The sequence below is a fragment of the Gavialis gangeticus genome, unplaced genomic scaffold (assembly GCF_001723915.1).
Source record: "Gavialis gangeticus isolate Ggan-Ray unplaced genomic scaffold, GavGan_comp1, whole genome shotgun sequence".
Lineage (NCBI taxonomy): Eukaryota > Metazoa > Chordata > Crocodylia > Gavialidae > Gavialis > Gavialis gangeticus.
In genome coordinates, this window is record NW_017729034.1 from 53,319,871 (window position 1) to 53,331,740 (window position 11,870).

The 11,870-nt window shown below is 39.7% G+C and overlaps 1 protein-coding gene across 5 annotated transcripts in view; it reads right to left on the reverse strand.

Moving 5' to 3' along the window:
* Nucleotides 1–11,870, reverse strand: part of MAP3K21 (mitogen-activated protein kinase kinase kinase 21) — a 63,071-nt gene that overhangs the window by 5,250 nt on the left and 45,951 nt on the right. For 4 of the 5 annotated variants that reach the window (XM_019527093.1, XM_019527095.1, XM_019527097.1 and 1 more), the window contains exons 6-11: nt 10,807–10,929; nt 8,944–9,060; nt 8,243–8,393; nt 6,878–6,972; nt 5,195–5,977; nt 3–1,643 (exon numbers count right to left, since the gene is read on the reverse strand). In XM_019527093.1, the coding sequence (XP_019382638.1) occupies nt 1,222–1,643; nt 5,195–5,977; nt 6,878–6,972; nt 8,243–8,393; nt 8,944–9,060; nt 10,807–10,929 (1,691 nt within the window). In that variant the 3' untranslated portion in view covers nt 3–1,221. The remainder of the gene's footprint in view (nt 1–2; nt 1,644–5,194; nt 5,978–6,877; nt 6,973–8,242; nt 8,394–8,943; nt 9,061–10,806; nt 10,930–11,870) is intronic. The other variant, XM_019527094.1, reaches the window with a different exon arrangement.

Here is an 11,870-nt window from a genome sequence, read left to right on the forward strand (position 1 = left end):
ACATTGCATACTTTCTTTGGCATTTACTGAAAGCTGTTTTTAAATTAATCACTGTGTTAGCTCTGCAGGTAAAGTGCACCTTCCTCCACAACATTTAAAAAAAAAAAAAAAAAGACACTGTTGGGCATTGCTGAGTTAGAAACCAAGTGTTATCAGGCTTTTGTCTTTTCACACCTCAACATGAAAAGCAGGGCTGTCACTGGGAAACTGAAGGCCGCAATGATTTTTTTCTTATAAAGCCTAACATTTAATACAAGTGTTTACAATTGTGCTAGGAACAAATGCAATTAAATGCATTTTTTATTTTAATTAAAAAAAAGAAAAAGAAAAGTTTTTCCCACATAAAGGGGCAGTACCTGAGTGCTAGGTATTATTTTAGGGGAGGGGAAAAAAAAAAAAATCAGGAATATTCTTTTCAGTGCAAACCTTGTAATCTTTAAAAAAAGTCTGATTACAAATATCTAAATTCAATTTTTTTTTTTTTTTTTTTTTTTTACTTAAGTGGAATGTTGCCTCACAAAGTATGTCTAATGCCTTTAACCAAGTTGCAGCCTTTCAATTAACCCTCTCAAAGTTAAAAGTTGTGCCTAAAACTTAAGTGTTTACAAAAACAGCATAATTTCTTAGACAGTGGCTGGATCAACTGCTCTCAACCACTGTATCCATCAATAATATGAAGGCAAAAAAACGTTTTGAATTCAGTTGCTGGTATTGGTTACTTCCACAATATAAAATTGATGCCAAAACGTAATTTGCTACTAGACTGGCACCAAAAAACTCTATAGTATGCAAGGAGATTTTTGCATGCATATCCTCTGCTTGCAGGAGTACTCTTTTTGAAATTGGAAAGAATTCCTCTGCATGCTAATGAGTTCTTTAATGCACACGTTAGACTTCAGCAGAGAAAGTGTGCCTGATATTTTTGAGGGAAAGGAATACAATTAATTTAGATAGTCAATGGGTGTTTAGATATGCATCCAGAATAGTTTTACAACACTGCGCTTTTGAAATTACTAGCTGGCATTTTAAGAAAACTGCAAAATAGGCACCTTGTTACATACTTTAGAATTTGCTCCTCATTACAAAACTTCTGGTACTAATGGCCGCATTGTTTCAGAAAACAGCAGCATGAAACATCAGATGGACAGGAACTTTTAATTTTTGTTCTCCTTAAAAAAAAGAAAAACAAAAAAACCCACAATACTTTAAACAGCAAAGCACTCAAGATAGAAATTCTCTCTCCAGTTCATATATAGATGGCCGACTAGTCTTGCTCTTCATCCTGCATAAAGGCACTGTACAGTCTCTGTTCTGACCTTCCACATCAACATCAAGTAAGGAGGGCATATGGCCTTTAGTTCTCTTCTCAGAATCTGGTAAAAAGTTAACATGTGGGCCTAAATCACCCTCTAAACAATCTGCCTCTGCAGAGTTTGGTTTTATAATCTGTGGAAGTAACTGCCAAGGATCTATTTTGCTTCTCAGAGAAGAAGGTCGAGGTCTGGATATAATATTGATGTTTGTTTGTTTTTGTGGTGACATATCACTTGGTATGATTCTTTGTGGAGATGGAGAACGAAGGATTCCAAAAACTGGGAGAGTAGACAACTTGGAGACTCCATTAGCTGAAGGTATTCCATTAGCTAGATCAAAGGGAAGACAAGACAATGTTAGATGATCACTTGTAACTTTATCTTTCCTCAAATTTGTAAAGAGGACAAGCAAAGAAAGCAAGTGTTAATGGTTGAACTTTATCTTCATTAAAATCTATAAAAACTTAGTAGGAATTAATGATGCCCCATAAATATTCAGCACCATCAGATACAATCTGGCTCAGACAGTCAAACCTCATACAGAAATAATTCCTTTGAGTCAATATTATTCTCGTGCTGGAAACTCAGAGTTACTGACTGAGGAAGAGAAGTAGGCTGTCATCCCAGTAACTGGATGCACGCCATTACTGGAACAAAGTGGGCAAAATTTGATTATCTGTTCAAATCATTTTGTTTACGCAATGTATAACACACAGTGACAGGGGGCTGTCCTCAGCCAAGCTCAACATTGGCCTGCCCACCTGTCAAGGGCAGTCTGGCCTCACTTGCTTGCCATGCCTTGAGGTCACAAAATAGATGAAAATGCAGGAAGCTGCCCATTCTAAGCCCTGATGCCAAGGACAAAACACACAGCTCTGACCTCCTATTTACTATCTCATGCCTCACAGATGGCATGCAAACTGCTGACAACTCTGGCCCATTGCTTGGCCAAACCCTGCCCTTTGCCAGGCCTCAATCACACCACCCCTCACTGGGCCTCACCCATTCTGCCCTACTCTGTACAGCCCTTTGGGTTCCCCCCCGGGTCTAGTCTTTGGGCTTCATCACGCAGATATTTCAGCCAGCCTACCTGTGGGGCTCGCTGCAGACTCTCACCACCCGCCTGCAGCCTCCCCCCCACCCCGAGACATGGCCGCAAGTGTGGGCTCTGCTGGGCACAGCCGCCGGAGCTGGAGCCAGCTAAAAGTGGTGCAGGGGAGGGGAGGGATGAGGAGCTGCAAGCAGAGGGGGGGAAAAGAGGCAGCCCTGCCCCCCACCACGAGCTGCGCTCAAGCCAATCCTGCCAGGGGACGGGCGGGGATGGGCTATGCTGTTCTAAAGACTCTGCATAGCCCGCACCCTTGTATAGCCCACATCCGTCCATCAAGTTTGTAAAAACGTGTATAGCCCACAGGCTATATGCATGAAAATACAGTACTCTAGTCTTTCAGCCCACCCACAGGCCCTACTCTACATGGTCTCCCGCTTTCTGTCCCACAATGGGCCAAACTCAGCCTCTAGTCCCTCTGGGCCACTACACTGCCCCTCACTAGGCTCCTGGGCCTTACACCCTTTGGCATCAGGCTCCATTCAGTGGACCTTGACCTCTGCCTCAGGCCCTGCTCTATGGGCCTGTGTCCTATGCTTTTCTGCCAGGGTATGCTCCCCTAACCTTTCCCTTCCATGGGATACCCACAAGGCAGCGGGGGCTGAGGCTCCATAGTGCCCTATCTTTGCGTTTTACTGGGGAGGCACAGGTGTGGCATTTCCTGGAGACTACCCCATCACACCATCCAACCCCAGCTGGGTGCAGTTTCAGGTCTTACCCATGACCAGAAGGAACCTCTTCCATCCCAATAGTTCCTACTCTGACCTCCAGGTGTTCCAGGAGCTGCTGTACTCAGGTTGGGTTATGCTGCTCCACTGGCCCCTGACTCAGCTCCTAGGGCCAGAGCTTATAGCTTGGCTGCCCAGCCCTCATCCAATGGAGGAGCTCCCCTCACGGTCATGTAACCACCTAAATGGGCCTAACTGCATCTGCCAGCTGCTCCACAGCCCGTTCAAGCCCCTTTAAGTGGTCCCACCACACGCACATTCAGAGGAAAAGAACAGTTTGAAGAATTCAAAAATAAATTATGATTCTGAAGAATACTGCATTACACTGTGGAGCAATACTATTCATAACAAGAACTCTCGGTATGTTACCCAGAACAAAATAATTCTAGTATCATACGTAACTAAAACTACCCATCTACCTCTGCTACTAGTAGATTTGATAAGATTTAAGCTTCTATTTGTCTTAGAAGTTGGACAGCCCCAAACTAAAAATCAGAGTGCACCAGCAGGCACTGGGGAAGTCCCTGTTCCCCTGTGCACTACCAGGAGTGACCAGGAATAACAGTCACAAGCTGGCAGAGGGTAGATTTAGGCTAGATATCAGGAGGCGCTGCTTCATGGTCAGGGTGGCTAGGATCTGGAAGCAACTTCCAAGAGAAGTGGTGCTGGCTCCTACCCTGGGGATCTTTAAGAGGAGGCTAGAAGAACACCTTTCTGGGGTCGTGTGACTTCAGTACTCTTTCTTGCCATAGCAGGGGGTCAGACTCGATGATCTGCTCAGGTCCCTTCCGACCCTAGACACTATAAACTGTTAAGTTCCAAAGGGCCACATGCCCCATTGCACTCTCCCCCACCACCCCAAGTGCAGTCCCAATTTCATCCTCCCCTGCCCATGGCACAGATTCCATCACCTGCCCCCTCCTACCCCCCCACAGTCCAGACTCACCCTCAGCTGTGTTGTACTGCCCCACCCCCTGGGGTAGAGGTAGGAAGCAGCAGCTAGAGAAAGGAGGGGAGAGCCTGGAGGCTCTGGCTGCTGTTAGAGCCAGGTGAGAGCTGAAGGGTGTAACCAAACCCCTTGCAAGCCACATGCAGTCTACAGGCCACTAGTTGGACAGCCCTGGTTTAACTGTTAAACATCCAGCATGTGACTGGACTCCCAGAAGGCAGTCACTAAAGTGCCACCCTGTCCTAACTGATTCAAAGGCATGAATTTTCCTATGCAATAGCCTATTTTGTGAACTTCAAGATTTCTCAAATCTGTTCTTCTATAACTCAATAAATGAATAGTAGTCATAGGGCACCAACCAGCCTCGACTGACCAATTGTCAGGCTATTTTAAATTATGTTTAGGATTTCTTTCTGCCACCTGAAGCCCAAATACTACAACATTTGCAGAAACAGCAATGCCAGCTACTATGCTTGGTAGTTTTGTTTCAAGACCCAAAGTATGAAGAGACCCCTTAATACAGGACCAGTTTTGACGATTTCATTGGCAATACTGTTCTAATGCATGCTGTTCACAGCAGGTTCCAGCAGACTTCCATCAAAGCAGCTTGAAACATTAAGTGAACCTGTATTGCTGTTTATTAGCAACACTTTTACTGGACTTCAAGGGCACTTATACACAAGCGCACAGTCTGCTCCAACGTGCTGGAATTCCAGTGCATTGGAGCAGACTAAATTAATCGAGTCTGCTGGAGCGTGGCAATTGCTGCCACCTGTGCCTTGTGTATCACTGTCTCCATGCTTAAAAATGGTGGTGGAGGTGCTTTATCTAAAGGTCAAAGTAACTTTAGTTCAAGCACCCCCACTGCCATTTTTAAGTGCAGGGATGCTGATACACAAGACACAACAGTGCTTTAATTAGAGCAGCTCTCCTTCCCCCAACCCACCCCTGAAGCACATACAAGTGCCCCAACTGACCACCTCTCCTTTAACAACTTGTTATTTATCAGTAACTTGCAGCAACTGATGAACTGCAGTTCCATAGGATTTTCATTTCTACAGTAAAAACTCCTTTTTTGATATTTTGTATTACTTACTTGTAGTCTGGAAAGCATTTCCTTCTGACAAAGTTCGTCGGTGACCCAACACCCTCAGTTTTGAGGAAGAAACATTTGGCACATTTTCAGATTGCTTAAGAGGATGAACAGGAGACGGATTCTTTACCATTGCAGTATCAGTGTCAAGAACCAGCTTTACCCTTTGTTCCTTCTTACTTGCAGGAATTTCAGATGAAAAGCCAGCAGTGGGAATGCTTGGGTTACAATCACTGGGCATAACGCTTACAAAAGCATCTTCACTGTCAGACTGAAGCAAGCATTTTGTGGAAATGGAAGAGACAGAGAGAAGGTTCACAGTATTTGCAGAAGGATTTAGGGATGGAATATTTGTTTCCTCCTTTCTGGACTGCAATCGTATAGGACTTGCACTCCTGTGAAACTTCGAAGCACGCTGAAATATTCCATCCCATTTCTTCTTTTCCTCTTTGAGCATGAGTTCATCTGGAACCTGCGATTTGTTCAGCTCTCTAATGTCTAAGCCCAAAGCTACAGATGCAAGGAGAACCGCACATCCATACAACACAGAGTCGGTTTTTTTTTTCTGTGATGTTCTATTAAGACTGTTTGTAGGAGTCATTTGTGGAGTACTATTTGTAGAACTAGTAGAGGTTCCTTCTTCAAAGCTTTCATGATCTACAGCATTCTCTCCCTGATCATCCTTCCAAAGAGGTAGATTAATATATGCCTGATTTGGCAACTTAATTGGCTTTGGTCTTTTACAGTCCAAATCTTCAGGGAAAAGTCTCTGATCTGTACAAACACCTATAACGAAGTATTAATACTTTAGTACTCAAAATAAAATGCAATTTCCTCTACCTTGCTCGCTATATGTACCTCGAGATTTTTTATATTTGTTATTTTTGCTGTGAGTGCAGTCTGCTTCATTTATGTATTTTACCGGCTCAAAGAAGCATACTGGGATATCTTTTAAGCCAGATTTAGATATTGATGTTCAGTGAAAGTCTCCCTATGTGCTTTTGATCAACATGCAAAATTCTTACTGGAATCTTTAGAATGCATATATGTAAAATAACAGAAGGTTTTTTCCTACATGGGGTAACTTGTAGCGAAATGGAATATGGGTAAACAGTGCAAGTACATCAACTGCTGCAAGTTCTGGATAGCTGGAGTAGGTTGAAAGATGATGATGACCAAGCAGCAATTGTTCTCATTAATATTTTAATCCTAACTCTATATTTTTGGTCTTTTAGATATTATTTAATAGCTATTATATTGTTTTGCAGGTAGATTCCTCTGCCCCTACGAACCCTGAAGTACTGCTTGACTGACTTAGCTCTTTTTCAGAACAGTTACTCTATTTTAATAATACAAAGAGCCTTGGCCTACATGGCAGCATAAGTCCTCAAATGTACCTTCTTTAAAGAAAATCAGTAAATTTACAATAAAATTTGTTTTAGTCTTTTAAGTATCAAGAAAATAATTAAAAAAATACAAAGAAAATGGAAATGAACCAGACAAAGATTACTGGAAAAAACTCTAGTCTTCACAAAACTGAGATGTCAGCACAGTGTTTAAAGGTATATACCAAAGCAGGTTAAAGGTCTATTTTTGCTTCAGGTAAAGAGTATGCATAAATCTTTTCAGAAGTGGAGTGCTAATATAATTAGGGCAACTTTTACCTTAACACAAACAAACACCTACCTTCATCTGCAAATAGCGAAGCTAATGGAACCCCTTTCTGATTTTTCATTAAAATTGTTGACCAAGGATTGCTGCCGTCAGAGAGGGGTCTTATTCTGAAATAAGAATGATTCTTTTTGACACAGTCTAGACCAGCATATTTACATAAAACGTTTATTAGGAACTACCACAGGCTAAAATGAATAAATGTTTTGCAAATTAAACATTTACTGTACACTGCATGTAACATTAAAAACTTCATAATTTAAAGGATCTTAAAACGGATTAAGTGGGTTGATATGGGGTTGTAAAATGCATTATAACATCTTTACAGGAGACCTATGCAAAAACAAAAAAACCCCCAAACAAGTCAAGAAGCGTACAAAAGGGAAGCTGCATTTAGCAGTTATGACTGTATACCAAGATATGCTTTCAAATCATAAATGTCCATTCTAACTGATAAAGATTTAAAAATTGGATAATAATTTACTTTTCTAGAAAGAAAGTAAAATGGGTCTAAAAGTAACAAGCAGAAAGATTATCAGTAAAATCTCTGAGGTTTTACGGGTCTCAAATGAAATTATTTAAAGCATACTGCTTTTCAAAAATCAGGAAAAAAAATTTCTGCAGCACATGAATAATGTAGAATTCATGGCTAAAGCTAGTAATATACACATAAATTTGAGTCTTTTCTTCTCCAGGATAGACTGTTTTAGCATGAACTACAATTATACTTATGTATGTTAAGAATGACATGGGGGAAATAATATTACATTTCAGAAAACTCAGAGAGCTTTCTGAGGTCAGAATAAATTTTCCTGAATGCAGTACACAATTATCCAGGTAATTTTAGGATTCTTTTAAAAGTTTTCCTTGGTATGAATCTCATTTATGGTATGTATTCATGCTTCACACAGGCAAAATAATCATCTTTTAACTAACAGTGTCGACTGAGGCCAAGCCTGAGCCCTCCGTGCCTTCAACTTGTAACACCCAATGGTATAAGTGACAGGAGCACTGACTTTCTTTTGCTTCCATCGTTAAATTCAGAATCTCAGGAAAACACTCAAAAGGAGTAGGGATGGAAGGTCTCAGAGAAGGTTGAGTTCATGAGGAAGCCACCTGTGAGGACAGCTAATAGTTCTCAGATGAATAAACAAGAGCTTGAGGAGTCCTAGCTACAACTGGCTAGCTAATGGCTGCAGAACTGCCTTCTCAACTTGGGTATTTGATCTGTGCAAGAGACAAGAATTCGTGTGTATGATATATTTTATTGGACTAACTGCATGACTGGAATAGACACAGCCAAGCTTTCTGGTATCACAGCACCCTTCCTCTCATACTTAATCTAGTCACAAAAAACAGTTTTCAACATAGTAGTCATACCTCTCCTTACAATCTGCACACTCTTTTATTTGAACTGAGCTTGGCCCCCATGTACAACCTCTCTTTTTAAAATTTCTCTTCACATCTTCAAATTCCTCTTGGTGAAAAGCTGCACTTCTTCCCCAAGTTCTATTGCTGTCATCTGAGGTTACTAGAGATGGAGAAGTAGATTAGTGATCATTAATGGTCCTTGCAAAATCAGAGAGAGAGAATTAGATTTTGGCAGAACAGACTTCTCCACTCTAACAACATTTAGCCAGTAGCAAATAAAAGTGCAATTGAAAGATTGAGATGCATTTTTTCCATAGAAAAGCCCATACATATACTGCAACAATTCAAAAGATAAGCAAGCGAGGAATAATTTGTAAATGGGAAAGAAAGGTGCAAAATTAACAAAAAAGTAGGAAGGATTCTTTTTCATGCTTATGACTCAAAATGTGACATTGAAAAGTAATGTGGTAAGTGAGGTAGATTGAGCACTTGGTTAATATATTTGTTCATGGGCATTTGTGATCATATATCTTTATGAACATATCAAATTAACTCAGTGTCACACTCAAGATATCCATTTGATTAAATGTGGTTTTGTTTTTCATTAAACAAACACTGAAGAGATTTTCTGCGTACGTGCTCAGTCTATCACTTGAATTCAGCTATAAAATTAATACAACCAACCCCTTTACAACTGAATTGAATCTTGCCTTTTTTCATAACCCCACTGGGAAGCTCATATTCACTTGTGATATCTACATCTTGCTGGTACACATACACACTGTTTCTTCGGCCATTAGTTGCATTTGTGTCTGTTTTGGAAAGCACTAAGGAAAAATTAAAAGAATGCAGTAGAAATCTTAGTTACTTTAATTTATAAATCAAAGGAAGGACTGATTCTTTCTTCATTTTAGATCTTGGAACAGAAATCCAGATCTAGAAAGTTTCCAAGCACCTCTTAAGAAGAGCTTAGCATTTACAGCAAAACGTGAGGGTGTGCTGCTCATTCAAGGATTGGCCTTGGTTTGTGGATATGATTCAACTAAATGGATTCCTGCATCAAGCCAGGTCTAGAGGCTGTTAACTGGAGAAGTAAATCTACTCACAACCAAAGTTATTGTACAGACATAACAATATCAAACTTAAAAACTTGTTAAAAGTCAGCTTCATGTATAGACTGTTTAGACTTCATGAGTTTGAGCTCTCTTGCTGCGACCCTTCTCCTCAATTCCCTTTTAAAGAAATTAACCTACTCTACACATCACAGCTGATGATTTATCTTCAGTAAGCTATGATATTACAACTGAGTTTTCAAATTTCTAAAGAGCCTACTTAGCATTAGCATTCAAAAATGGAGTTCATTTTTTCTGACTAGTTTTTTTTGTTTTGTTTTTAAATGAGGAGGATCTTGGATTCTTTCATTTTAGAAAGCTATTTAGATTTGGAAGCCAGAGGATATTAAGATGGAGGATTAATCAAGCAACCAAGTATTAGATATTCTTGTTCAAAGTGCTCATACTTGAATAAATTCTAACCAAAAGCCATTTTGAAGTTAATCAAGATAAACACAGCACTGAAGGGGGGTATTTATTTTTACACAGGCACAAGGGATGTGGAAATTAAGCTGTTTGAGCCAAATAGCCTTGAAAGACCTAGTAGGCTTTTTGACAAACCTTAGCAATCCAAACTCAAAGAAAGCAAGTTCTTCATTTGAAATCTACCTTTGCATACCTGATGGCCCTATAAAAGAAAATCCCACTTGGAGAATTAGGTCCTGAAACGGAATGCTTCACAGGAAGAAGCCTACACAGACGAAGCCTCTTCCAAAATATAAATGTCAATTATTTTCTACCTCTCCAAAACATTAACAATTCTAGAACTAGGCTAATCAATGGCTTCTTTGTTTGGTTACTATGGTGATGAGTGTCACAGGTAAGATCTAATAGTAATCAAAAATAGCATGCTAGCATGAAAAGCTAGTTTTAAATGAAGGTGAATACCAGCTAATTTCTCTTAGGACTGTAAAAAAGGTGAGGGAGAGGGAGGAGAAGAGAGCAGGGGGCATTACAACTATACTAGTTAACATTCTGAAAAGGATATCACCCCTGAATTTTCCACTGATGCTTTTTTCAAGCAAAATTTGAGCTTCATTGGGACAGGCTGTATCAGACTCCCTTCGTTCTTAATGAGGAGTGCAATAACTGAATGCTCAGGACCTGGGAAAATTAGATCTACTAATTGTTATTACCTTTTTTTTAAAAAAGAATCTTTCAGTGCTTCCAAAGCCAATTTAAGAACAATTTCCTAAAACAATATTTTAACTAAAAAAAGATGCATTACAATTTACCGTGTTCTTTTCAGCCAGTTAACCTGAAATAATTCCTAAAAACAGTCAATAATTCAGGACAATTCTTTCTTTATCCACAGTAAATTGTCATGGAACATGTAATTCTATCACATCAATGTTCAAGTCCACCTCTAAGGTACAGCTACCAGTGTTTCAATGCACTGACATAAAACAAACATATTCACATTGTTTAAAGAAATGAAATAAAATAGTGATGAAAACTTACATTGTATAGCTCGAAGACGAGGCATTATTGTAGGGCTGCTTGGTGGACTAGAGTTGTTACTGTTTAAACTTCTTCGCTTATCCAGATTAGGGGATGCTTGAACTGTTATTTTGTGCTGGAAATCTGTTATAAAATAAGCAACACACAAATTACAGCTTCTAAATAAAGTTTTGGCTTTCTAAAAGATTGCAGTGCTGTAATTTAGTCAGAAAGAAAGTTGTTAGTTTCTTTCTACGGTAACACAGCCAAATTGAGTACTTTACTAGTGTTATTGGTCTGAATCTTTAGTCACAATTGTAGGGGTACCACAGCTTCACTGTTACCACTTGATGGGCCAAGTACTACTGTGAAAGGAGTCCGGTAGCCCAAGGAGGGCTGAATTGATAAACAATGACACCAAAAAAATGTGCATCTTTCCTGGAGCTCAGCAGGAATACTGAAGATAAACAGGATATGGTAAGAACTTGTTTGATTTCAGAGTGCCTTTATGAGTTGGCAAGGCATTATGGGGCAGTTGTACAGCTATGAAAGATACTTTTCCTGTTACAGAATAGCCAAGGGTTTGTAATCTCTAGGGCTGGGGGGGAGGGCGTTGGCATGTTTAAGCATACTTAATTCACATATACCAAAAAAATTGATGAAAGAAATGTACACCTGCCAGAACAAATTTTCATTAAAAAATACAGACAGTGAACTAACTGCAAGGAATATGTCTGACAACATATTAAAATAAACCTACCATTAATATTTAAGTACTGCAACACTTTACATAGCAAAATTTATCCATTTAGCTTTGTTTTACGGTTAACAAAATTAAGATAAGATTTTATGCATGTATGTAAAAATACATATGCAAACATTCACCTTTCAAGACTTCCAACATAGTAGAAATGACCCATTAGGTGCATAAAACAAACACTGTAAAAGTGCAGCAAGTAAGATCCATAACCTGAATTGGGGGGGGGGACGGGGTTAAACGTACTATTTGAAGACTAGATCTGTAATAAGGTACGCAGTGGAAACACTCAGGTTGGAGTATAACCATACTGCTGTCACAGGAGTGC